The 27,936-nt window shown below is 38.2% G+C and overlaps 1 protein-coding gene across 1 annotated transcript; it reads left to right on the top strand.

The window, feature by feature from the left end:
• The first annotated feature begins 840 nt into the window (after positions 1 to 840).
• Positions 841 to 20,330, top strand: LOC130204639 (ras-related protein Rap-2a). Its single transcript, XM_056431492.1, has 2 exons — positions 841 to 1,783; positions 18,617 to 20,330. Exons 1-2 carry the CDS (start codon positions 1,470 to 1,472, stop codon positions 18,852 to 18,854), a joined length of 552 nt encoding a protein of 183 aa, XP_056287467.1. The 5' UTR covers positions 841 to 1,469; the 3' UTR covers positions 18,855 to 20,330.
• The last annotated feature ends 7,606 nt before the right edge of the window (positions 20,331 to 27,936 follow it).

The following is a 27,936-nucleotide window of genomic DNA, read 5'->3' as shown; positions in this document are numbered from 1 at the left end:
AAAGCCTGTACATGTTGTTGATTCTATTAGACATCTGGCTCAAACTGAACTTGAATATGGAATATTTCGGTAAATATACCATTTAAATGTATATTAATAACTACAAGAGAAACCTATAACAGGGAACTCAGACAAGATGATTGTATTATTATTTTTAAACTTCGATTAAGTTTTATAAATTATTTCTTACAGGTTGTGTCTGTTGCATTGTCGGTGAGTCTCATGACATGTAATTGTGACTGCTTTGTGTATACAGCACAAGGCAAGTAAGTGCTGTGCTTGGGCAAAGAAAATCTTTTAAATTAAAAAAATGTTAAACAATAAGAAAAACATTTGAATGAAATCAATTATAATAAATAAAATAATATTGAATAGAATAATAAACCATAAATAAAGAGTTAATGATTGTCTACATCACAAGTGTGTGTAATGTCTTGATAAAGCAGCTTGCACTGGTACAGATAAATAAATAGGTTCGTAAGTAAGTCAATTTACCAACTTTATTGACACCTCTTTACGCCATTCTCAAATGTTAGGCAGCAGCAACAAAATGCAGTGTTACCATAGCAACAGCATCCGGTGCATTTTCCTCCTGGTTACACATCCTCAAGCCGCCCTGTGATTGGACGAGCTCCCTTCGGTTGTCACTGGGGCAACCGATGATGGGGATTTTTAACACATGAACGGAAACGCAGCCGCTGAATGTGACTGGCCCCCGGCGCGCAGCTCCCATTCGGGCACGAGTGAGGTCGAAAGACCGCGGAGGCCGGCAGTTGGACCGCTCGCACGTCCGTCTGAGGAGGGAGGGTCCGTACGGTTTGGTTTTTTCTAGCTCCGTACGGGAGCCGAGTGGGGACCAGTCGGTTGGGCAGCAGCGGCCGTGGGTCTGCACACCCGAGAGTATGGCGGCTGGGATTGCGCTGGAGAGCGAGGGAGAAGCGGAGCCACGCCAGAGATGCTGAGAAAGAAACAAAAAGGGACGCAAGTTCTGCAATTAAGTGCGGACGTGCTTGTAGTCGCTGCTGTGTTTCCAGAGGCGGCATCCGAGCTGGAAACATCGCGCCTACACTTCATAACTCGGGGCTCAGCCAGCGTCTTTCCAGTGTCCTCGATGGAGCAAGTTTGTTTTTGTCCCGATGCGTAGAGAGGGGCGAGTCAAGCAGATGAAAACCCGCACGCTGCACATCATCGGGCGACATTTCCTTCCTGCCCGTGCACATTTCTGGACAATTGCGGTGTTCGGATGTCCGTCTCGCTGTCGCTGTCTGGCCTGCACGGGGGACTTTCTACAATGAGATCCATCTCGGGCCACCGCGTCTTTGTGCTCTGCCATCGCTGAGCAGCGGCGAGCGAGACGGTGTTATCGACAACTCGTTCACGATGGGTCAAGAGTCGTTGCTGTGATTTGGTGCGTGAACATTCCGAGTCCACGGAGATCGATACCGTATCCGACTTGATACAAATCCACGATGCGCGAGTACAAAGTGGTGGTCCTGGGCAGCGGCGGGGTCGGGAAATCCGCCCTCACCGTGCAGTTTGTCACCGGGACTTTCATCGAGAAGTACGACCCCACCATCGAGGATTTCTACCGCAAAGAGATCGAGGTGGACTCCTCGCCCTCGGTGCTGGAGATCCTGGACACCGCCGGTACCGAGCAGTTCGCCTCCATGCGGGACCTTTACATCAAGAACGGTCAAGGATTCATCCTGGTCTACAGCCTCGTCAACCAGCAGAGCTTCCAGGACATAAAGCCGATGAGGGATCAAATCATAAGAGTGAAAAGGTGGGTGAAATAATGCGCAGGGGAAATGTGAACGTCCAGATTGTTGAAGTGTGGGTTTGATTCTTCACACACCGGGTCGGTCTAGTCAGGGTGGGCCTCGGCCTGGTCTGAGAACTGTGCTTGAATGGAGATGTTGGGCATCTTCATGGCAGACTACACAACATCAACACACACATGATCTCGTTGGGGGTGCACCAGGTCTCCCCCACGCTGCTCCTCGTGTCCTCGCACATCAAGCCCAGCGGCTCTAAAAGCAAGCGTGTGTGCTGACCAGTGATGGAGCTTCAGACCTCCTCCGTGCTTCTGCAAACTTGACGTGATGTTAATAGCCCGTCGAGAGCGTACTGCGGTCAAGCCAGCCGCCACTTCGAAAAACACAGTCAAGCCAGCCCGCACGATTTTTTTTTTTCAGTAGTATATATACCACATTATTACGGTACGAGCGTGTGAAAGCTGTCTTCAAAATAAGAGCGAACTTCCGGTGAACGTGATATGACGAAACACGCCTTTAAATACAGATATAGTGATAGATTAAACTAAATGAAGAGATGAAAATCATGGGTATTATTGATGAACACATTAATGAAATAAAGTAATTATTCCAATATTGGGATATTCTGATTTAGAATTTCAAAATAAAAAAAACTCTAGGTCTTGTTAATGTGACCCTCTACTACCTCAAATTTTCATCCAGAGATGATCAAGACATTCTGACGTTTGATTCTTTATTAAGAAAATAAAAAATAAAATAAAATATATTTATAAATATATTTATTTTATTTTATTAAAGCAAATCTGTAAGTTTCTTGATAAAAATCTTCAAAATTACTTATTGTTTGCTGTGCTAGACCCATGAATCCATTATTATTGATAGATATTATTATTAATGAATAAATTCAATTCAATTTTAAAGAAATAATTATTAATATTATGGCAAATAATATTTTTTTTTTTTAAGCAAATAAAAACTTCTCAAAAAAAAAAAAACTACAGTCTTGTTGTGTTATTGGTGACCTCAGCTAGATTGATTATTATTTCATGAGATTATTGTGTGATTTTGAATAAATTCACTTTAAAGTTAGTGAGAAATAAATCAAATCTGAAACTTTAAAAAAAATCTTCAAAAAAAGGTACACTGCAGTCTTGTTGTTGGTGAGACTGCTAGACCATGAATATTTTTTGAGATATAGATTTTGAATTTTGAAAAATTCACTTTTAAACTTTAGCGAATATAAATAATATTAATATTATATTTTTTTTTTTATTTTAAAAAAAAAAAAAAACTTTCTTCAAAAAAAACACACTGCAGTTGTTAATGGTGACCTCTCTCTAGACCCCATGAATTTTTTCATGAGATATTACTGAGAGATTGAAAATAAAATCTTTTAAATTTAGCGAGAAATAAATATGATTAATATTATTGCAATATTTATTGATTAATATTATTGCAATATTCATTTTTTTTTATTGGTGACCTTCTTTTGATTTCTGAATTTTTCTTCATGGATATTGTGTGGAGATTTCATTCAAACTTAATTTAAAGGAGATAAAATATTATTGATGAAATATAAATATTATAAATAAATAGTATAAATGAACTTTTCAAAAAAGGATGTAATTTTATTTTGTTATTGGTGACCTCTAATTCTAGAAATCTGATTCTTATATCTTGTGAGTACCGTGATATTTTCATGAGATATTATTTTGTAGATTTTGAAATATTATTTTATAAATTTTAACTAAATATTAGTATTTTAAATATTTAAAAATTTCTATTCATATTAAAATTATTATTAAATAAAAATGGTCTCTTCAAAGTTCTGCAAAAACATTCTCTATTTCATGAAGATTGCAGAAATCTTTTCAATATAAAGATTTTTTAAAGATTAATAGATATAATATTTTTAGATTTATTTTTATAGTTTTTATTTTAAATATTAAAAGTAATATTAAATTCTTTTAAATCATTTCTATTAAATTGGAAATGGAACTTAATTCTAAAATTGTTATGATATTCTGAATGAACTCAGAGAATAATTAGAATAGAATAAAGAGATATTAAATATTAAATTTATTAATAAAATTTTTTTTTAGACAATATTAAATAAATATTTAGTAAAATCAAATAATTTAAAGTCTTGTGACAAATTTGCACAGCTAGACCTATGAATATTTTCTTATTGAATATACTATTTTTGAATTGAACCAGATATTTTTAGATTAGAAAGAATAAACTATTAATAAATATTATTAATAATTTTAATTTTATAAATATATTTAAAATTTTGTCAAAAAAGGCATTGAACAGTCTTGTTAAAACCCACGAAAAAGGAGGTTACACTCATTTCTTCAGGTTATGATCCTTTTATTTTACTGTGGAGATTTTTTTTTTATTTTATATTAGAAAATATAAAATTTTATAATTATTAAATATTTTTATTTTTAAATAAAATTAATATGAAAACATTATTTTAAAAATAAAACTTCTACTTAATTCTTAATAATGCTGATTTCAAAGATTGAACTTTGAGAATTTACTGTGGAATATTTGAATATATTCACTTTAAACTTTATTAGATAAATATGATTAATATTATTGCAATATTTATATTTTATATTAATATAAATGATTTACTTTCAAAAAATTTAAAAACAGTCTTCTTATTGGTGACCTCAGCTAGACCCTTGTTTATTTTCATGAGATATGGTGGAGATTTTATCAATAAATATATACTTGATTATAAATTCGAATAAATTATTATTAATGAAATAATATTTCTAATATTATTAATATTATTTAAAATATTCTTCAAAAATTGGATTTTATTCTTCAAAATTGGTGCACTCAGCTAGGTCCATGATTATGACCATGAGATATTACTGTGAGATTTGATGGAAATTAGAAAATTTTGATTAAAATAATATGAAATATTGAATAATATATTTTGATTTATGATATGGCAAATTTAAATTTTTTTTAAAAAAAAAAAAAAGGTACTTGTTCAACTTGTTAATGGTAGGTCCATGATTATCCATTCATGATATCACTGTGAGATTCTGAATAGATTCATTTTAAATGAGATTTCGAATAAATTCAGTAATAACTTAGCGAAATATATAATATTTTTATATTATATGAATTGAATTTTTTTAAATAATAAAAAATCAGCTGAGCAACATAACAAACATCATCAAAAGCTCACTAAAAAAGGCATTCATGGCTCCTGACTTAGGATGAATTGAAAGCCAAAGACTGGACCTGCTGCAAAGAACCATGGGTGCACTTCAGTCCCATCTCTGCCTCCATCCTCCATCCTCCTCTCACGCTGCAGCCACTGCTGCAGACAGAGCCAGACTCAGCAGCAGATCATCTGATCATCTGCTCTGCTGAGGCTGTGGCTCCAATCTGCCCCTCTCCAGGACTCTCTGCTTGCTTCCCCAAGGAAGAGCAAAGGAAGATTAGACTCTCTCCCTCTCGGTCCCCCCCTGACTTACCATCCAGGACAATTTCCTTCACGCAATAATTATTCACTTAAATACACTGCACATAGGAAAAAAAAAAAAATTAAGAAAAAAAAATCCTTTCTTTTTTTTTTTTAACTAACTATATTATTTTTGAATGCTGGTAAAAGTTATTGCCCATACTACTACTTACTCATGAGTAGATTTGGTTAATTATAACTGAATTGTTTCTGTGTTGAAATATTTGTGTGCATATGTTGTTGTTGTTGTTTTTAACTTAATGTCTTTTTCACTTTGTTTGTTTGTTTTTTTGAGTAAAAATTGGGGGGGGTAGTGGGGTAGTACTATAAGCCACCATGGTTGGGCCCCCATTGGGGGGGCTGGAAACCTGGGAAAGAAAGCTAAGCTCTGACATGTTTTAAAAAAGAAAAGCTAAAATCCTGCCCAAACTCACAACAGGGTCTCCAGATTTAAATCACACACCCCTCTCAAGTCCTGGGTCACACAGCCAATTAACTTGTTGTTGGTTTGTGGGTGTGAAGAATCATCATCAACATCAGGTGTTGTCTTCTGAATGTCTGTTTCAATTTAATTTTTCCAGGAAATAATATTATTATTATTATTTTTTTTTGCACTAATAAATAAAAACATAAATACAAGAACAAGGCCCAATACCCTTTTTGGCTTTTTGGGGCCCTTAACTCAGACCCTATCGGTTCTAAACCTTAGGGTATTCAGATGCCTTCTTTGAATTTAAAGCAGTAAGGTTATATTAGAGAGAATTTGAAGGTTTTGTGTGTTTATTTATTTTATTTTCGCTAATAAATTGAATTTCTTCAAAAAAATCACAGTAATATCTCATGAAAATATTCATGGGTCTAGCAGAGGTCACCAATAATAAGACTGCAGTGTACCTTTTTGAAGAAAGTTTCAGATTTATAATATTAATAATATTTATTTCGCTAAGTTTAAAGTGAATTTATTCGAAAATTCCACGGAGGTCACCAAGGTCAAGAATAACAAGCAGTTTACCTTTTTTGAAAGTTTCAGATTTTACTTAAAAATAAAAAATATAATATAATAATAATAATAATATTTATTTCTAAGTTTAAAGTGAAATTTATTCAAATCTCCACAGTAATATCTCATGATAATATTCATGGGTCTAGCTGAGTCACAAATAACAAGACTGCAGTGTACTTTTTTGAAGAAAGTTTCAGATTAAATAAAATCTAAATATTGCAATAATATTAATCATATTTATTTCTACTTTAAAGTGAATGAATTTATTCTACAGTAATAGTAATGAAAAATATTCATGGGTCTAGCAGAGGTCACCATTAACAACAAGACTGCAGTGTATTTTTGAAGAAAGTTTCAGATTTGCTTTAAATAAATAATATTTATTTTTTAGTGTGATTTTTTAAAAAATCTAAACAGTAATATCTCATGAAAATATGAATGGGTCTAGCAGGTCACCATTATTAACAAGACTGCAGTGTACTTTTTTGAAGAAAGTTTCAGGTTTGCTTTAAATAAAATCCAAATATTGCCATAATATTAATCATATTGATTTCTCAAAACTTTAAGTGAATTTATTCAAAATCTACACAATAACTAGCAGGTCACACCTTAACAAGACTGCATTGTACCTTTTTTCAATTGTAAAATAAAATCAAATATTTATATTAATATAATTATTGTTTTTCGCTAACTTTGAATTGAATTCATTCAAAATCTACACAGTAATATCTCATGAGAATAATCATGGGCCTAGCAGAGGTCACCATTAACAAGACCGCAGTGTAATGTTTATCAAGAAACTTACAGATTTGCTTCAAAGAAATATCAAATATTGGAAATATATTACTATTATTTTCTTTATGAAGTGCTTTCATTTAGAAATCAAACGTCAGAATGTCTTGATCATCTCTGGATGACAATTTTGAAATTCTAAATCAGAATATCCCAATATTGGAATAATTACTTTATTTCATTTAATGTGTTCATCATTAATACCATTCATGATTTTTCATCTCTTCATTTAGTTTAATCTATCACTATATCTGTATTTAGTGTTTCGTGTTTCGTCACATCACGTTCAGTTCGTTTCGCTCTGATTTATTTTTCACACGCTCGTACCGTAATGTCTGGTATATACGTGTACTGAAAAAAATCGTGCGGGCTGGCTTGACTGTGTTTTTCGAAGTGGCGGCTGGCTTGACCGCAGTGAGAGACTGGAGAGAGACGGCGTCATAGATGCCGCCGCCGGTTAAGTCACCGGTGGCCGCGCGCAGTGCCGCGTTGTGACCGAGTGGGTTCAGCTGTCACTGCAGGTGTCAGTGGATGTGTTGCAGTCCAGGAGGATCCACAGAGACACGACGGTTCTGATGAGAAAGCATATTTTAAGTTTACCGATACAGCTATTGACTTAAGATGAGGCTGAGCACTCGGACCGTGCCGTCGATACAGACTTGAGTGTTGCATTTCTAGCTCTGTTGTGAACATTTATCAGAATCAGAATCAGAATCAGAAACAGTTTTATTGCCAGGAATGTTTACACAAACGAGGAATTTTTTTTGCCGGAAGGTGCAACAATTAGACATGACAAACAACAATCAACACGACAGCAACAGTGAACTTAAGTATAAGATAAGATAAATATAAAGATAAAGATAAGGATAAAGTGCTCGGACAACAAATAATGTTAAAGTGTTTCGGTGTGTGTTTCAAGTGATGTGTGTTTAAGTTAAAAGTGTATGTTACATGTGACGTGTGTTTAAGTTAAAGTGCATGTTAAAGTGGCATGTGTGTGGAGGAGGCCTCCAGGAGGGAAGAAGAAGGAGGAGGAGTAGGAGGAAGAAGAAGAAGAAGAAGAAGAAGGAGGAGGAGGAGGAGAGAGGAAGGAGGAAGAAGAGGAGGTAGTCCTGGGGGTGACAGAGTCAGTCAGTGGGGGACCCGGGCTCCATTGATGAGCCCGACTGCCGACGGGAAAAAACTTTTGGTGTGGCGGGAGGTCTTTGTCCTGATGGACCAATTTATTGTCCATTATGTAACTTGAGTTTAATTTACTCATTTTGAAAATGTTTAATAATTTGTTACCATCTTTGTCACCACAATTGGATGTATTACTTCCCCCCGCCCCCCCAACCCCCCATGTGAACTTTGCATCTTAAAAACAATCCTATAAATCTGTGGCTCCGGATGAAAGAATGAGGTCGCCGTGTTTCCCCCCTCGGAGTTGAGAGTGAAGCGGTGTGTTCCGTCTGCAGCGTGATGTCTGTGTCTTTTTATGTTTGTCTTTATGTAAATGCTCACACAGCAGATGCAGCCGGGCTGCTGTGTGATTTCACACTAACAGAGTCTGGTGGTGCTCTCTAATGTCACAGCAGGATTTATTTTCTGAAGCAAAAACATCTCACTTCACACGCTCCTCCTCCACGGCGGTTCATTTCAGAGTCCTGTGCTTTTGTCGGCTCCATTCCAACTTTAGATTGTGTTTGAAGCAGTGGAGTTAAAACTGTCGGTGCACAGCGAGTCTTCAGTTCAATCGCCTAAATGACAAAGTTCTTAAATGCATATTTCTTTGTTTATTCGCATATATCCTCTTTGTTATAAAGAAGACACGATTCAAATACTTTCTTCGACTTGATAGCCATCAGAATCCTTCCAGCCGTGAACAAACTACAAAGGCAAAACATTTCATTCAAAGATGATTTCCCCAAACTGTATGGCAATGGAGCTATATTAATGTCTGGAACACATTTGACCACCCATAATCATGACTGTCAAGTCATGGATTCAACATTGATGTATTTCAGATGATTGACATTTATTAAATGCAGAAGGGGGTCTCATAAATACTATTTATTTTAAACTGAAATACATGCACTCACATATTCACAGCAGTACATAAACAAGATGAATGATTTTAGAGTCACATTCGATTCTGGATCCTTCACCGTGTCGATTTCTTCTGATTTTAGTCCGGCGGACAGCCAACCAAGTGGAACAACTTCATTCTATAGGTTCTCCAATTAGACACACGCTTTCAATCATTAGATCACGAGGAATACCAACGATAGCTCCATGCACTACAATATCAAGACATTTTATGTTTTAGATAACATAACATTTAGCTATCATTCCTTCCTGAACCCCCTCCCCCCTTCTCTGCTAATTGCCCTCTTAAAACCAGAGAGGAAATGCAACAAGTCCAGGCATGTTCTGTGGTCTGGTTTAAGGGCATTGCGGGAAATGTAGACAATCTGAATGCAGTAGGAGAGAAACAGATGGGAAGAGACGTCAACAAATAGAGGCATGAAAAGGTGTTCTGCTAACAGAGAACATCAGGGAAAAGGGTGGACATTTAGAGCCAATTTGCTGAGTTATTGATTAGCTAATCTACAAAAACAGTCAGCAACTATTTTGATAATCACTTAATCTTTTTAGTAATTTATCATGCACGATTTGAGGAACTACATGACCATTTTCAGATACCAGCTTTTGAGAAGATTGGCCTGCTTTGTCTTTGTCACAAACTGAGGCGAAGCAGATGAACAGATAATGAACGTATTAATTAGTTGCAGCCAAAACATGTTTCCTTTGGCATTAACGAAGGGATGGTCGACTTGTAGCCAGGATATCATTTAGACCACAGCGTCAGCAGTTTCTGTATCGTATTGACGAATTTGGTTATCTGCTACATTTTGGAAATACATTTTGGAAATACGTTTTGTGACGCCGGTCTCGGCAGTCCTGAACATTACACCGTATCACTGCCGCGGCCCGTCTGTTCCTCCTCGTCGCCCAAACATCGGTGGCCTGTCGCTGGCATATCGGTGTTCGCTCAGGTCAGAGGGGCCGCTGTGCGTCGCTCTCACCCCGAACCCCGTCAGCATCGATCAGTGGCGGCTGGTAGTGGCTTTAGCACAGAGGTCATGGCGCCATGATAACACAAGGCCTGTGAACGCCGGGGACCTCATCACGGCAGCTCACGATACACTCGGTATATGTGGGGATTAGTGAGCCAACAGATCAAGTAAATAGAGGTGCTATAAGATGGCAGTGAAAAAGAAAGGTGTAACAGAGCACAGTTTGTCAGCACACATGCAGTTCATCGTGCCGTGGCGTGTTCATGTGCCAACTGGTTGAAAGGATCAAGATCAATAAGGAGCTAAAGTCTCCCAGCTTTCCCAGACAGATTATCTTACATTTGTCTATTGTGAAAACTGCAAAGGAACTGAGCTAAAGTTCAGTGATTGTTACTTAACAGTTGGCTTGGCTTTCAAAAACACGTGTTCACGGCTGTACGCGATGGTGTTTTCAGATTTCCACCCAGTTGTTTCTGCTGTTTTAGGAGACCGCCCTGAAGAGAGGGTGGCACGAGTGGAAAAGAGAAAGTTTTAGATAAATGGACAAACAGGCCGGCAATTCTAAAAAGCAGTTTACGGTTGATCGCTACAACTTTTGGATGGATAAACAACTCCTAGGTAGATTGTCGTGACATTTGGTTCATAAGCACGTCTGTGTTGAGGATGGATTGTAATCACTTTGGTGATCCTATAACTTTTCCACTATAGCGCAATTTATGCCCATTTTGTCCAAAGCTTTTGTTTGTGACTAAATACCTGCCAAACTTATGATATTAGTATTGTCTTAATGTTTAGTGATGATTAGCCAATTTTAGCAGACCAAGATGCCAAACATTACACCAAATATCAGCCCGTTAGCATTGTGATTGTGAGTTAGCATTTAGCTCAAAGCTATGCTCACAGAGCTGCTAGCCAGGCTATCGGCTCATGTTATTAGCCAGCAATAACAAAAACATGTTAAGACAGAAGTCAATCACCTGTATCAAATCCAGAGCACATAAATTCTGCATGAGATTGAAAAAAGACAATTGGAGGGACACGACATGAAATCTATTTTGGATTCTGAAAACAAATGATCAGCTTCCCCCTTTCCTTAAAAAGAGCTAATGCTATTCACAGATGATGGAGACGCTGGCCAAGTCATGTCCAAATAGGGAAACGAGTAGAGTTTTGACAGACTCATCCTTCTGAAGCAATAATACGTCCCTGGACTATCTCCCTTCGGTAATTATGTCGTCTGAGACAAATTCCTCCTTTTACTGTACAAAGTACATGAGCTAAAATTTGAAACGCAAAGTGCCACTGCACTGGGAATTTGTTTGGATTGCTTTTCCATAAAGAGGAATATGCTTTGAATCGTTCAGAGGCTCAATTTGCATGACACTGAGGATATTATTCCAGTGTCGACACTATCAGCCCAATGCAGGAAAAGCTCTAAGTTTTGCTTTAAAATCATGTAAGTGCAGTAATGGATATTTATTATTTACTGTCCGCTTGTTGTTAATTTCTGATACTGGGCCGATACTGACTCCAGGAGCTGAATCGGCCATAGATGAGAGGATTATTGCCATTTTAGAGAGTGGAATACACTTTTCCATCCAAAAAAATGAATGAGCATATTTCTCAAAATGTCAAAACCATTGCTGTAAAATAAATCTCATCTTTATATGAACACTTGTACATTGTTAATGTTTTTGATCTGTTTGGGGAAGTTTCTTTTCTTTTGGCATGAGCATCTGAAGTCACAATAGATGAACATGATGGGTCCAATTCTGTTCAATTCAATTATATATTTATGTGCATTCTTGAGCGCATAGCTGAGGGAGTTATTAACAAGCACGCTCTCTAAGCCAACAAGTTATATGGCTACTTGCAATATTTGCAAGCACCTCTAAAAGCATCATGTCAAATATTGTGATGGATTTTCAAATGTTTTTTACCAAATTGCTGGTGCACGATATTTTATTTTTAACGACAATCCATTGAATTGAGATGAATGTATTTATTTGATACATTTAGTTTGACAAAGTTAGAGAAGCCTTCCCCAAACGAGAATGACCCCAGTCACTTCCACAGCTTATGAACGAAACTCTGAGGGAAGCTGATCATTTGTTTTCAGAATCCAAAATAGATTTCATGTCGTGTCCCTCCAATTGTCTTTTTTCAATCTCATGCAGAATTTATGTGCTCACCATAGCGTGATTACCACAGATGTCCCAGATATCTATTCTTGAGGAAATCTTTCTTCCCCTTAATGCTGTGTCAGAGGAAAGGAGCTCTCTGACTCGGTGGATGTCTCTTTACTGTGAGTCTGAAGCTCCCGAGCTGAAGGCTAAAGCCTGACATGGTGTTTGTGTCACAGCACAAACACAAGAATGTTATTAATTTTTCATTGAAGGCTCACGTCTAAACCATGTAAACCGCCGCGTACGTGTTCTGTGTCGTGGACCGGCCACGGCCGACACCCTTTATGTCGAGGGAGACTCGGTCTCCGTGGCAGCCGCTGTCTCCCGCCTCCTGGGACTGTTATTATGACTATATATAGATCCTCTGCTTTGGTGCCACATGTCTTTGTGCTGCACTTGTGTTATGATGACGCCGAAATGAGCTAACGTAACATGACCAAGTCAGGTCCGCCGTTATGGTTTAAAAAATACATTTAAAAAGACACTGCAAACTTAAGTGTTTGAAATCACCTTATTAGACTTGTTTTGGATTCCTCCTGTTAGTTTCTTTGATTTATAAGATTTCAATCTTTAATCTGTATCCACTGAAGTATCGTCTGGGCATCATGTGACGGAGTTGAGATGATTAGTCCGTCATTCGCTTAATTAATTGGCAACTGTTGTGATAAGTGGTTTATCATTTATGTAAGTTTGAGTAAAAATGGCAACATTACTAAGATAATAATATATTACAATACTAAGTATTTAGTATTGTTATTGTGTTTTGTGTTTTATTTGTATCTTTTATTTTTATTAATGCTCTAATGTGCTGCTGTGATCCTGAAATGTCCCCACCGTGGGACTAATAAAGGATTCTCTTATCTTATCTTATTACAGCTGGTTTCACTGGTTCCAGAACATGTGATGTTATTAAAACAGGTTCCTGGACTCTCAAATTTAATTGAACATTATTGGGGTTTGGACTGTTAGTTTGGACATAACAAGACATTGTAAGGCGTGATATAAACGCCCAACTTAACGCTGAGCTCCTTTTGGCTTCTGAAAACAAGTACAGCTATAAAAGCTATCAACGTTTTGACTTCCAATCTGCTCACCAAAAACTATGTTTAGGGTGTTTTACTGAAGGTGGGGTTATTAAGGTTCAAGGAATGCTCTCCACTGAGTTTCAAGTTTCAAGTTTCAAGTTTTTATTGTCACATCCCCTTTTATACAAGTATAATCGGTTTTTTGTAATAATTATTCTTAAAAAACAAACAGCAGTAGCAGACTAAAAAAAAAAAAAGAAGAAGAGAATAATAATAACAATCTCCAAAAAAAAAGAAGAAAGTATTAACAATATATGTATGATATGGGGTCTGAAATAGTTCTCAGGGTAGTAATGGTTTGGTTTGGTTTTTATTGGCAGCAGGAATGCAGTGAATGAAACCGGTGCACTGGGCTGCGTGTTAAAGTAGAGAAGCTGTCGTTGCCTCGGGGCTCGTGGAACACGATCACCGCGTTGGCGCCACGCCGACCCGCCTCGAAGATCGGCGCTCCAATCCTCGTAGTTCCTCTCGGCACGCGGAGCCGATCCTGAACAGAACAGGATCGTTGAGATTAAAGTTCACCCCGGATAAAGTATTCATGAGTCGATCAAAGTGGGCTCCGTGTCCTCTGGAAGTTTAAGCTGATTTAACGTGCATTTAAAACCGACAGCCGCTGGCCTCTGAGAGTTTGACTTGAACAAGTATCACAGCTGGTGCTTTTGCCGTCTCCGCCTCGCTCCAGCATTAGTCAGCTCCGTGTATACCGGTTGCCATAGCAATCAAGGATGAAGATGTTCTTTTCCTATCAATAATTTAGAAGCATGTATATTTCATCGGGCGAGGGCCGCTATCGAAAACTCTAATGATGTTGATGGGGGTTCGGGCGCATGACTCCGAGATTAGATCGGACGATGTTGGTCACCGTCGTGAACGGAGACATTTAAACTCGGTGCAAGCGGCGGGTCCAACAGATGGAGAGCGCTCAAAGATAAGGATGAAAGGAATAATAACCTGTGGTTCTGCATGATGTGATGTTTGTGATCTCGTCCTGCTCTTCTTTTGTGTCCAGAGGGCCGCCATGTTCCCCGATGTCAAAAGAGTTATGTCGTGCTCATATTGGTGAAACTGTCACAGCCGTCCCTTCCAGTGCAGCGTGAGCTATTTCATTTTCTCGCTGTCCACTCAGTAGTCCGGCGCCAAAGGGACATTTTGCACTCCAGCAATATGGCATGGCTTATAGCTGCTTCTCCCCACAGGGGTCAGAGCTCTACGACCCATTTCCTGTTCTCTACTCGGCTTCAGACTCGGTGTTTACATGAGACATGGTCGGCGGCACGGAGGTTCAGCGGCAGTTCACAGCAACGAGCATCGGCCCCGGTTCATTCCGTGAAGAACTTCTTCCCACAGTCAAAATCCATTCGTCCACCCAACGAGTAACACTTGTGTTTCTCTTCTTATTTTCTCCTTCCTTCTTCAGCAGCCATCTGAGTTAGAAAATACATTCAATACTTTAACAAGTGGGTGATTTCAAATGACTCATTGTGTCATGTTGTGGATAGAGAAACTGAGTTTTAATACCCACAAAGGAAGCTCTAGCGTAAGTTCAGTCAGGGAGAAGATACTCGTGCATGCCTAGGCCTGCAGTTTATTTCTCATACATCTGTGATTCACTCCTCTCACGCACAGTCACTCATAATCATTTATTTGTAGTTTACTAAATTTAACGCAGTTACAGTTACTGAAAGTTCGTTTTTTTCGCGTTACTCTACTTGAAAAATGAAATTTACAACACTTGAGAAGAAGACAAGAGCTTTAGCTGCTCTGATTGAACAATCGCGGGACAGTGGCGCAATGATATTGTAACGTCTCGGGTGATACTGACATCGCTCGACCGTTATGGGACTGATGATATTCGCGGCTCCTTTATTATTATTACTAACACACAGGCAGCTCCCCTCAGCTCCCAGCTCGCTCGTCATCAACAGCGGTTCGCACCCGCCAACTGCCCAGCGTAACCAACGCTTTCCCGTTTTTCCGACCCTTCTACCCTACCCCGCCTAATCTCCCGCACGTACACACTCCCTCTCCCTCCCTCCACCACCGGCCACCACGCACTTCCGACCCTGTGCCCAACAGCTCAGGTCCGTTGCCAGGCATTGGGGTTTTGACAGCCACTTGCTGGTTTCGGGTCCGCCGTTTTGTTGCTGGATTTGAATTTTACACATGCTGGTTTTATATAAAAAAAAATAATTAAAATAACAAATTTATTTTCCTATAATCCTATCATTTAAACAAAAATAATTACTATACTAGCACCCCACAGCAACGGTATATTACGCACCTCAAGGCACCTTTGCAGCACCTTTCTCAATTATTTAATTAATACTGTATACTACTTTCTTCTTTTTTATGGTATTAATGTACTAAAACAAAAAAAATAAACTTTAATTTGTAGTTATTTTGTATTATATTAAGTTAACTAAAAAGGGACTTTTGTACTCCTACTTGAAGGAACCCTGTTGCCTGTTGATTGATAAATAGGTTGTTAACATATATTTGTTTATTTTGACTGTTCAGTACTGTTCATGACATTAAAAAAAAAAAAAGTAAAAAGTTACTTATTTCCTTAAATTACTTTTTTAATTTACTTTGATACAGTAAAGTAAGTAATTCAATTAATTTTTTTAAAGTAAGTAGTAGTAACTATAACTAATTACTAATTTTCAGTAACTTGCCCAACACTGCTCATAATTCCCTTGCTGTCATTGTTTGGGTCTGTCAATCATGATATGGGCTGTTCTGATCAGCTGGTCTCTTCTGTCCAATAGCACAACGACACAATTACATCGTTGGCCTATCATCTCCTTTTAAATATGACGGTGTCTGTACCTTCAGTACGTTCATGTTGCTGTTACGCGCCTCCCCATCTACGCCCAGTCTTCGCAGATTCATCAGATTCATCAACTCATCAGTCCATAAACGTCAAAGACGCAGTCAAGACTTTATTATCACATACAATCTTTTTTTAGTAAACAATGATACTTTCTTCACCTGACTTCTCTCCCCTGTTTGAGCTGACAGATAAGATGACTGTCAGATTGTATACCTATGCTCAAATTCTTTATCGGATTATTTTTTACAGATTGTCTTTTTAAAATGATTTCAGTGGAACGGTCAGGTTTACATCAAGATTCAAGGAGTAGACTTGATTTCTCCCTGCATTCAACATTTTTTTAATGTATGTTGCAAAAGATAGTTCAAAGATGTCAACAATAAGCAAAGTACTCAGTACAGTCATGTAAAGTGAAAAGAGAGATAAGAGTCACACGAAAACACAAATGAGTCCCTGAGTGTGTGCCAGGGTCCATGGAAGTAAACTAAAATACACTTGAACGTAGTCTTGCGATCTGATGGGGATGAATGTTTTGTACTCCAGTCAGAACTTCGGTGATCTCCTGACTTGTCTTAGCCCCATGTTTATTATCGTGACTATATATTTAATGATGGTCCTTTTAACATGATTTCTAAAGTATGCCTTTGTTACCTTCGCATTGAAAATGCCGGAAGGTTATGTTTTGATCGCCGTGTATTTATTTATTTATTTATTTATTTGTATGCGTGTTATTCGCAAAACTCAAAAAGTATTGAACCGAATCGCATGAAATTTGGTGGGATGATTCTTTATTATCCGGGGACCAGTTGATGAGATTTTGGGATCGATCGGGTCAAAGGTCAAAGGTCATGAACGGGTCAAAATCTTTCGCAGAACTCAAAAAGTATTGAACCGAATCGCATGAAATTTGGTGGGATGATTGTTTATTATCCGGGGACCAGTTGATTAGATTTTGGGATCGATCGGGTCAAAGGTCAAGGTCAAAGGTCATGAACAGGTCAACATGTTCTTGAATCGCATGAAATTTGGTGGGATGATTGGTTATTATCCGGGGACCATTTGATTAGATTTTGGGATCAGTCGGGTCAAAGGTCAAAGTCAAGGTCATGGAAAGGTCAAACTCTTTTTTTTACCATAGCACGATAAATTTTTGTCCAATTGGCATGCAACTAATGCCAAAATGTTCATAATTCAATGCCCAATCTTGTGATATGCGAAGGTATGCGCTCTACCGAGTGCCCATTCTAGTTTTGTTTTGTATTGAAAGGCTCTCAGTATAGGGTTGTCATTGCCATACTTTTCTGTCCCTGCTGTGATGAATAAAGCGCCTTGAAGCTGAAGTCTAGGCATTTATGACGACAAACAAATCACCCCTTTTACTCTGCAGTCACTAAAACATCAATAGAAAAATATGTCGATGCTCATTCCGTTATATTCAAATTTGTCGGCAATCAGTCACAGAGACGACACTAACCTTCAAATGAAATGTGCTGCATAAACAACGGAGAGGAAGCTGCAGACGTGCCTGGAGTTTACTTGTAATTTGATGTGATGCATACATAAAGTTGCTTGCCGTGCTGAGACAGACTATGCATGTTAAAATGTGCTCTTAATAACTATATTATTTACCAGAAATGCACCATGAGGGATAGCAACCACCATTAAACCAAAAAAGAAAGAAAGAAGGAATGAACTACCGTTTTTCTGTTTGGTAGTAAAGTTAAATATCACTTGAGCACTTGAATATAATCTGCATTGTATTTGTAATCGTGTTACAGGCCATAGAAATGCTCATCATAGCAATCACAGAGAATGTTGTATTCTTATTTATCATTACTGATCATTTCTTTGAGAATACTCTGAAAGTATGACATCATTGACTAATGTGACTCTTTTTGAAGGGGGATTTTGAATACCTCAGTAAATACACATGCATTAAGATAGGCGTGTTTATATGTGCATACAGTATTTTAGCCTGTAAAGTGTGAAGAAGGGATAATAGTCACAATATTAATTCCTATTGTCTTAGATATATGGCATGAATGTCTGTCCTCCGGCAGACCAGAGACTCAATCAGGATGCTCTGCTGCTCTTTCTGAAATCCAAGAAACATATCAAGAAAAGTAATAAATGAGGCTAAGTCATCCAACGTTCCCATTTAAAGAAAGCAACTTTTGAAGGTCACATTGCAGTGCAATTCAAAGTGAAATCTATGGATTATGGAATTTTTGTTTTTTCCCATGCAGAGAATACAGGTTTTAATTAGTGGTGCCAATTAATGCTTTTAAAATGTGTATAATACCAAGTTCTGAAAGCCTAACTGTCTTAGTAAACTGTGAGCACATCTGATGTGTGTGTCTGACAGCCCGACGCGGCTCTGTGTCTGTCCTCAGGTACGAGAAGGTTCCCGTGATCCTGGTGGGGAACAAGGTGGACTTGGAAAGCGAGAGGGAGGTGTCGTCCAGCGAAGGTCAGGCCCTGGCCGAGGAGTGGGGCTGCCCCTTCATGGAGACCTCGGCCAAGAGCAAAACCATGGTAGACGAACTGTTCGCGGAGATCGTTCGGCAGATGGACTACGCCGCCCAGCCAGACAAGGATGACCCGTGCTGCTCCTCTTGCAATATACAATAGCCCCGGGCCTCCAGGAACAGGCCAGGCAAAAAGTATACTCACAGGACGCTCCACCAACCCACAGCAGACACACACACACACACACACACATGCCAATTAGACGAATGAAAAATTCATGGTTGAGCGCAATGGAGTTTAACTCCACGGAGCATAAAATCATCAGTGACATAATCATTAATAAAGAGATGCGAGTAATGAATACATTTTAAGCGAGGAATGCCAGGAATTTGCCGCAGGAGAAATTGACACGTGACAAAAAGGAACATGCCTTCTGTTACTCTCTTCTGTTATTTGGGTGTGTTTTCATCCTTTTGAGTTGCGGGGGAGGGGAATCATCAGCAATCAATCACAGATTCAGATAGTTACTCTTTAGGTTGTTCTATAATTTCTTATAAATAAGTAAAAAGGTGTTTTCTCCTGGTCTTGTTACAAAAGAAGCATTTTTGTTGTTACCATAACTAGGTTGCAAGTAGCTACAGTACACACATTCAAGAACAGATGTATACGTTCCAGTTGTTTTAAATAGTTAGGAGTATTTGATTTACAGTATGTACAATTGTTCTCCCAGTTTAGTTTGTGCGTTGATGGTTGGAGGTTTTTTCTACTCATCACAGGGCTGAACCAAAGAGGTGACCTGAAAGCACCTCCATTTTCTTCTATATATTTATTTTATATATTTCTTTTCCGTCATGAATAAAGGAATGGAGAGAAAATGTAAGACAAGTCAGTGTCTTTGTTGACACACTGGTGCAGTCATCTCTTTCCTATCTTCTCACTTTGAGATACAATAGCAGAGTCTTTAACATATCGTGTGATGTTTCATTTTGCCCTGTGAGACTCAGATTGCCGAGTAGTAATATAACTCAATGCTTCATCCTGATGGGACAAAGACTTCATCTTTTCAGTTTTTGAATATCTCTTCAGATGATCTCTCGCAACTATTTTCAGGAATTGGTGACATTTAAAGTGAAGATGCCAACATTTGTCACGCTTTACATATTCTTTTTCTCCTCCGATCACTATGAATTAGGGTGCTTAAGAGTGTCAACATCCTGATCTCATTCCTTCTGTGCTCAGAGTATTCAAATAGTAACACATAGTGACGACGAAGGCAATGATAATAACAATAATAAACGGCAGTGTACATATTTTGTATTGAAAGTGCCAGCTCCTGTGAAGACACCGACTCAACGGGTGTGGAACTGTCAACTGTGCATGGCTAGTAAACAAAAAAAAGGACTCTAATTGTTTGAGATAACTATAGGCTGTGGAAATGTGCAAACCAAAACACATGTCAGCATCTGGACACCGTCTCGGCTGCACATCTGTGCTGCCACGGGAACCAGACTGGCCCCGCGTGACCATTTTCATTGTTGATTTTATATTTTTTTATGTGACCATTTCCTCATTATTCCCTCTCTGGATGGTGACACTGTTACATTTGACACTTGAACAATAAAAGTGCGTGAAACACTTCTTCTTTTCTACTCTGCTTTTCCTACTTGTAATTCTACGTCATTGCTAAACCTCTTTATACGTAACAGGGTTGAGCCACTCTCCTACACCAGGAGATGCAAAGGGTTTGCCTTAATCATGTCAAAAGAAATATTGATAATGCAAGTCTTATATTTATTTTGGGGATAATTATGTCCTGCGATTTGAAATGATTTTGCACAGGGTTTGGCCAGTAATAGTAATAATTAACCATTTTGAACAGGGTTTGGCCAGTAAACCCTGATTAGTCTCTTTAAAAAGTCTGGAGCAACAGAGGCTTGGACAAAGGAACTGGACTCAGATCTGTGTTTGTTTGCACTCACAATGCTCTTAATTTCCTGTTAGTGAGTTCAGATGCAACACTTTGACAAAGAAATATGACTAAAATATGTTTTTCATTTATTGACATTCTGCTTTTTTTGTGTTTTTCTGCACTGGACAATGCTTTGTTTCTTTATACTGACCTTTTAACTGAGTTTAACGTGGTTGAACAGTAAATGCAGCTAATTGAAACATATTATTCGAGACATACGGTAAAAAATATATATTTTTACAGTTGCTACACTAGAAATTTCTTCAAGGTCACATAATTTGATGAATGATAGACTGAGCTGAAACACCTCGTTTTATTTGAGGATTATGCAACAATGTACTCTGCATTTTAACAATAGAAGCACAGATTGTGCAATAAATAGGATAACCTCTTACACAGTATCATAAAACAATAAAGTTTATTAAGAAAATGTATTTTTTGGGGATAAACCCTTAAGTTTTGGGCAACATGGATTTGTAGTTAATCCCTTGTGTCACAAAATGTGCGCAACCACACATTGATTTTAAAGCTTAAATGTTTTTTAGAGGTGATTAAAAAGGCAGATTCCTCTGTGTTTTGGGTTTTCCTTTTTCCTTGATTTGCCTGCCAAATAATTTTTGGAAGTGGCCTGTTGGGAGAATTGGCGGTGAAAAGATCCGTGAAAAGTGTCTGTCAGCATGTTCTCGGAGGCGCTTGTCAACATCCCCCTTCAGCTCGGTGTAAGTGGAGCTTCAGAGCGAGCCTGTGTGACCTGTTTGTGCTTTCTTGCTTGCTGAGGTGCTCTAACCAGCCGGATGAGAGCGGGCAGAGGGCGAAAGCAGCTGAAGGTGAGAAGTCTCAGTGGGCTTCATTAGGAACCAGAAGCCCTCCGGCATCACTCACTTTTCAGCAGCATCATTTGGGCTTGTGGTAAAATATGGTCAAACGCAGTTTCATGTTCTCGTTATCCCAAAATAGCTTTAACGATAATGGATTACCGAATGCTTTGCAGGAATCAGCCTAATTTGTGTAGCTTTGTCTCTTTGGCCTTTTTAAAATGTCACTGCGCACTCCGGTTCCCTTTTTTTCTCAAGTCCTTGCAGAGTTGAACAAAGAAGGACTTTCAAGGAAACAATCTTGAGATGTTGAATTCCCAGTGGGGAGCGGACTGGAAAATATAAATGAAATCAGCTTGAAATCAACCCCCTGAGTTTCATGGGTTAGGCGCTAACTTATATGTGAACCCGTTCTCGGATCAGTAAACCAGCGGCTCAGACACACTGCGGCTGTGTGAGACAGCACAGCGTGTTTGTTCCAGCTGAGAGCCTCTACATCAGTATGTCAAGATGAAAGAGCTGCATGAGCCACGCCTCCACGCCCATCGCTGCCAGACTGCAGCACAGTCCCCGGGGTGTCTGTGTGGGATGGAGCAGTCCATGACAACATGCCATGTCTGCCCTGTGCACTTTTAATCCAGGGGCTGTGAGTTCACGAGGCTGTTATCCTGAGGAGTAGAGGAGCACCCTGCCAGCCCAGCAGTTTTGAGGATGAAGGAGATTCCAATGCTCAGACCCAACAAAAGAGCCTTTAAATTGCTTTAATCGTCACATTGGTCAGTGGAGCATTAAAGTCTCAATGCTCTCCAGGCGGGGGATGAAATGTGGGGAGCAGCGCAGAGAAAAGGGGTTGTGGAAATCAAGAGAGTGAGATGTAAAAGGGAGAAATTACACAATTAGAGGCAACATTTTCCCCATTATCCACCTTGCCCTAATGGTGATGCATATTTTTTCCAGCATTTTGGAACATTTGCCGCCATTAAAGTGTGAGTTCACCTAAATCATAACATTGTGTATTTTATCAGAAATCACTGGAGGTGTCCAGATATGCAAATATAGATGATTTATTTCGTAGAAAGAATTGAAATGACTTTAATTGTTTCAGATTCGGATTTTACAATCTAAATACATGAGCACAAATATATGGTTATTACACTACCAACCACAATGTTAAGTGGTTTATTTTAGACTAATCCCTGTTAAGAAATAGTCCGGCACATGAATCTTGATACAATAGCCATGTGTTGCCATTTTTGTACTAATTAAACAAACACGAATATAAAGCTTTGATTCGCGAGCTTTTGAGGTGTTGGTAGGCAGATTGTGTGACATTGGGACGAAGCCACACAATGACCCGTAGTGCTCACATTTAATTTAGCATTAATGCACAGTGATATGTATAATGTTGTTGTATAAACCGATTGTTAGAAAGGAGCCAAGTCTGCTGGAGAATGACCCACTTTGTGTTTTCTGTTGTCCGTTCTCAGTCATAAGGGGTCAAACATATTCACTCCTGCATGCACATTGGAATTTCGATGACGTTTCTTAGTTTTTCCATCAGATTAGATTGGAAGAGAAAATCACATTTAAAGAGCAACACTTTGGAGATGGGGAAAAGCTGACAGTAAACAAACTCACAGCTTCATGCACAAACACTCTGATGAATGTTTCCGACTTTGTCGCAGTTACTTCTTGACCATTGTGTTAAAATTGTTCTCACAGACTCCAGACTTCCATTTATAGGATCTGTCACTATTATGTAGTCTTCTAAAATAATAAATTGGACTACTAATTGCAGGGATTTATACAACAGCTGAAGGATTTGGTGTATTCTTAGTGAACGTGGTTCAAGACAAAACATTCCCAGCCTGTTCTTTTGTACATTAATATATAAACAGAAAAAAACACAAAGCAACAAGACGAGGAAATGTAGCTCCACTTTTATAATAATTTGATATATTTGTATTGAACTTTTCCAATATGCACTTACTCCCCACAACAACAACAACAAACGACAAATAACAACAATCGACATTGCAACAATGAAATACACTAAGACCAATGCATTATTAGACCAAATAAAAGCACGAAGCAACAACACTCGTAAAAAAAACGAGGACAAAACAAAACCTGTCAAACACTCTGACATATGCGTGGATAGAGATTTAGAGGGGCTCTACTTACGCTCATTTATAGTCATGTTGGTTTGGCAGATTTCCACCCGTCACCGCTTCTTAAGTCTGGTCATGTCTCTTTACTACAGATACTCGATAACGTATCAAAGATGTCTGACAGGAATGGTGCATGGTTTGAGCAGCTCCAAAACAAATGGTGCATGATTTCCTCCTGATGACAGCAATACACCATGTGTTATACATAACTACAGACAGACATAGCCTACTGTCCCCAAGTTTTATATAAATCTGATCAAATCTAAATAAGGTCAGGCAGAGAATCTCTTCAAGAAATAATTCTCGCCTAATTCATGCAAACAGAAATGTGGCAGTAATACAACTCTCAGTAATCCTGCTGCCTTTATATATGATGTAATAGAGCATGTAATGAGGCTCCCCCCCGCTGGTTCTCTTATGAGTGAAGAAGATTTGGGAACTCCAAGTGTTGGTTTCATGTGAGGCCCTTAAACTCTCTTGTTTTGAAAACAGTGATAAGAGAAAATGGCCTCATGGGAACTGTTGGCTCAAGGAGAGCACGCTTCAATCAAAGACTGTTAAAAACTAATCAGAGATGTGATTTAACCGACAGAAGAATTCATTCAAATGTTGCTGATTTCAGATGATCTACCTTAACAGAATATACATCAAGTGTGTTATAATTGTTAATTATATACATAGAGCCTGTCACTAACGCACACAGATACGCACACACACACCCACACCCACACACACACACACACACACTGCCTGCCCTCGTCCATTTGATCAAAGCATCAATTGTAATAAAATACAAGCAATTAGGGTATTTACGGATCAAACAGAGGAGATGGCATGGTTTTAAGAAAGCCAATCCAAGAAGCACAGGCAATTAGACTATAGTCAGTGATTCCATGTGTGTGTGTGTGTGTGTGTGTGTGTGTGTGTGTGTGTGTGTGTGTGTGTGTGTGTGTGTGTGTGTGTGTGTGTGTGTGTGTGTGTGTGTGTCTGTGCGTGTGGCTCCAGACTCACTCCAGACTGACTGGAGCTGTGGGGGTTGGAGAAATGTAAAAGTCTAGCTTTGGCTTTAATGACCTGGAATTCAGAGTTGGTGGGAAATGATGACAGGGTAGGAGATGCAGCTGCTGCTGCAGAGATTAAAATAGAAATGGAATCTCATTTCCATCATCTATTCATTCTTAAGGTGAATACACCCCCAGGGAACGATATTGTGTGGAAATGTTTTTTAAAAAACCTGTGGCTGTCAGGTTGAATAGACCACTAGATTATATGCAAACTTCTAAAGGTTGAGGAATAGAGGATTTGTATAATATATATGTATATATATATATTATATATAGATATATATATATTATATATATATATATGAGAGAGACAGAGAGAGAGAGAAAATAACAAATTCCAACAGGTAAATTATTAATTATTCACTCTGGAAACAGTAGGTTGAATGCATAAAACATTTTTAGTTTTGGCGGAATGACACGTTTAGTTAGAGTTAATATAAACATGTAAACGTGTTTCCTCACACTGCGGTAATCAGTGGGAAGTTGACTTGGGAAATAATTTGTTATTACATAACTGAGATCACCAAGAACATAGCACAAATCTTAATTTCTTACATAACAAATCCAAAACAGCATTGTCTCTCGCCTGTTTCCCTTTTCTCACTGAAACGTTCCCGATCAGTGCCTCCAGGGGGCCGCTGAAGCTGCCAAGACACTCAGTGTGATTTCCCTTCAGTCCTCCACCACCACCAAGGCATAGGAGACTTCTCTTCCTGCCAGTGAGAAGGTGGGCGAGCAGCAGAAATGAAATTGAGACAATAGAGATAAAATATCTGCGTCCCTGCACATAGCTCTGTACATGGAGGAGTGGGCGATGTGGAGGCACCGGTCCCAGCCAAGGCTCCAGGCCACAAGCAGGGGATACGAGGAGATAGGCCCCACCACAGAGATGCAAAACCACCACAAAGAGACACAATTTATTGATATTATTTCATGTTTAGAATTTGTATTAAAGTACATGGTGTTCAGTTGTTGAATGAATAGAATTGCAACTATGACGACTGTGAAGTATGGTTTTTAATGTGAGCCGTAACACATTTTTACTCATTTAAAAAATGTGCCCCCTTAAATGTCATCCCATTAAAAAGTGTTGTAACCTGCCCGTGGATTAATGTATTGGTGTGAAAAACTTGTTGCATCATTCCCAAGAAGACTCATGGCTGTACTACTTGGCAATAAATACAATTCTGATTCTGATTCTGATTCTGATTCTGAAAAGAAACTTCATGCTGTGGCTTAGTGGGTTGAAGCGCGTGTTTGTTTGGTGAACGTGAAGTCCTGCGTTCAAGCCCCGGCAGTGAAAAAAAAAAACTTAAAAAAAAAAAAATCCAGCCCCAGCAGTGACAAAAATAAAACTTTAAAAAAAAATAATGTAAGGCCCGCCAGTGACAAAAAAAAAATTTTCAACTAATTGTAGAATAAGTGTTTCACAGTGATGCCATTCAACTCCCGCCAGTGCCTCAAGAATCGGATCGTGTATTTGAATTTTATGGTTTTGTACTTTTGGTAGAGAAGAGAACTTGATGCAGTGTGAAAAGAAAACCTCATGCAGCCACTGCCACAACAAAAAATTACTGTTATCTGTATGTTATGTTTACCTTCGCATTGAAAATGCGGAATGTTATGTTTTGATCGCCGTGTATTTATTTATTTATTTATTTGTATGCGTGTTATTCGCATAACACAAAAAATATTAAACCGAATCGCATGAAATTCGGTGGGATGATTGGTTATTATCCGGGGACCATTTGATTAGATTTTGGGATAAATCGGGTCAAAGGTCAAGGTCATGAAAAGGTCAAAATCTTCTTTTTACCATAGCACGGTCAATTTGTATCCAATTGGCATGCAACTAATGCCAAAATGTTCATAATTCAATGCCCAATCTTGTGAAATGCGAAGGTATGCGCTCTACCGAGTGCCCATTCTAGTTTGTATTTGTTTGTGATTCATATCTTTGAATATTTAGAAGATTAAGTTTTGCTTATCTTTTCCAGTTATACATTTCCACCCAATATGTTTGTGCTTCAACATTTTTAGCAAGAAGTTTCCCTTTTTGATATGTTCAGATGTTTAAGCTATGTTCAGCCTATTTCAGCTGTTGGCAGCTATTTTCAGCTATGTTCAGCTTTTTAAAAAACAATTTCAGCTAATTTCAGACATGTTCAGCTATTTCGAGACATTTTCAGTTGTTCATTTCATATTTCAGCTATTTCCAGACATTTTCAGTTATTCATTTCATATTTCAGCTATTTCCAGACATTTTCACTTATTTATTTCATATTTCAGCTATTTCCAGACATTTTCACTTATTCATTTCATATTTCAGCTATTTCCAGACATTTTCACTTATTAATTTCATATTTCAGCTATTTCCAGACATTTTCACTTATTCATTTCATATTTCAGCTATTTTCAGACATTTTCAGCTATTTTCAAACCTTTTTCAGCAATTTAGTTTTTATTTTTCAGCTTCAAGCTTTCAGATGTTAAGCATTCCAATGCATTTTCTAGTTCTAACTATAAATGTGTATTATTCGAACTACAAATATGTATTATTGTAACTACACATGTGTATTATTTTAACTATACATGTGTATTATTCTAACTATACATTTGTATTAATCTAACTATAAATGGATATTATTTATATCCAGACTTGTTGTCGGGCATCCCCCACTTTGGTTCAGACGGACACATTTCATCAAGTCCTGGATGAATTGCCATGATTTTTGGTCCAGGTGTTTGTGCCGCCCTCGGGATAAAGTGTACTAACTTTGGTGATTCTCTGATGTTTTGTCTATCGCCATATTCAGGTACATTTCAATTTTTACAAAAATAATGATACTCCCATCAGCCTCCACCTTTAGCATGCTAACATGCTAACATGCTACATTTTGATGATGAACAAGGGAAACATCACATGCTGAATATCAACATGTTATCATTGTGACCCTGATGTGTAAACACACTGAGCAGCTTGTTTATTGATAATGTACATGGAATATTATTGAAACTATTTCTGATTAATTTCTTATTTGAATGACTGGTCAAAGCTCTAATAATATATTGGTGATAGCAGTTTAACCGTGGAGTCACATGTAGGACAATAATGTGAATAATGTGCAATTTACAGAACTGCGGTGTGAACTTGTCGTCTTCCACCATGAATATGATATTCATGTTTAGTTGAGTGTCCCCTCTGGTCGTCACTTATGAGAGGAT

This window comes from Pseudoliparis swirei, chromosome 2, assembly GCF_029220125.1.
Source record: "Pseudoliparis swirei isolate HS2019 ecotype Mariana Trench chromosome 2, NWPU_hadal_v1, whole genome shotgun sequence".
NCBI lineage: Eukaryota > Metazoa > Chordata > Actinopteri > Perciformes > Liparidae > Pseudoliparis > Pseudoliparis swirei.
The sequence above is the reverse complement of the archived record's forward strand: the minus strand, read 5'-3'. Positions and strand labels throughout refer to the sequence as shown.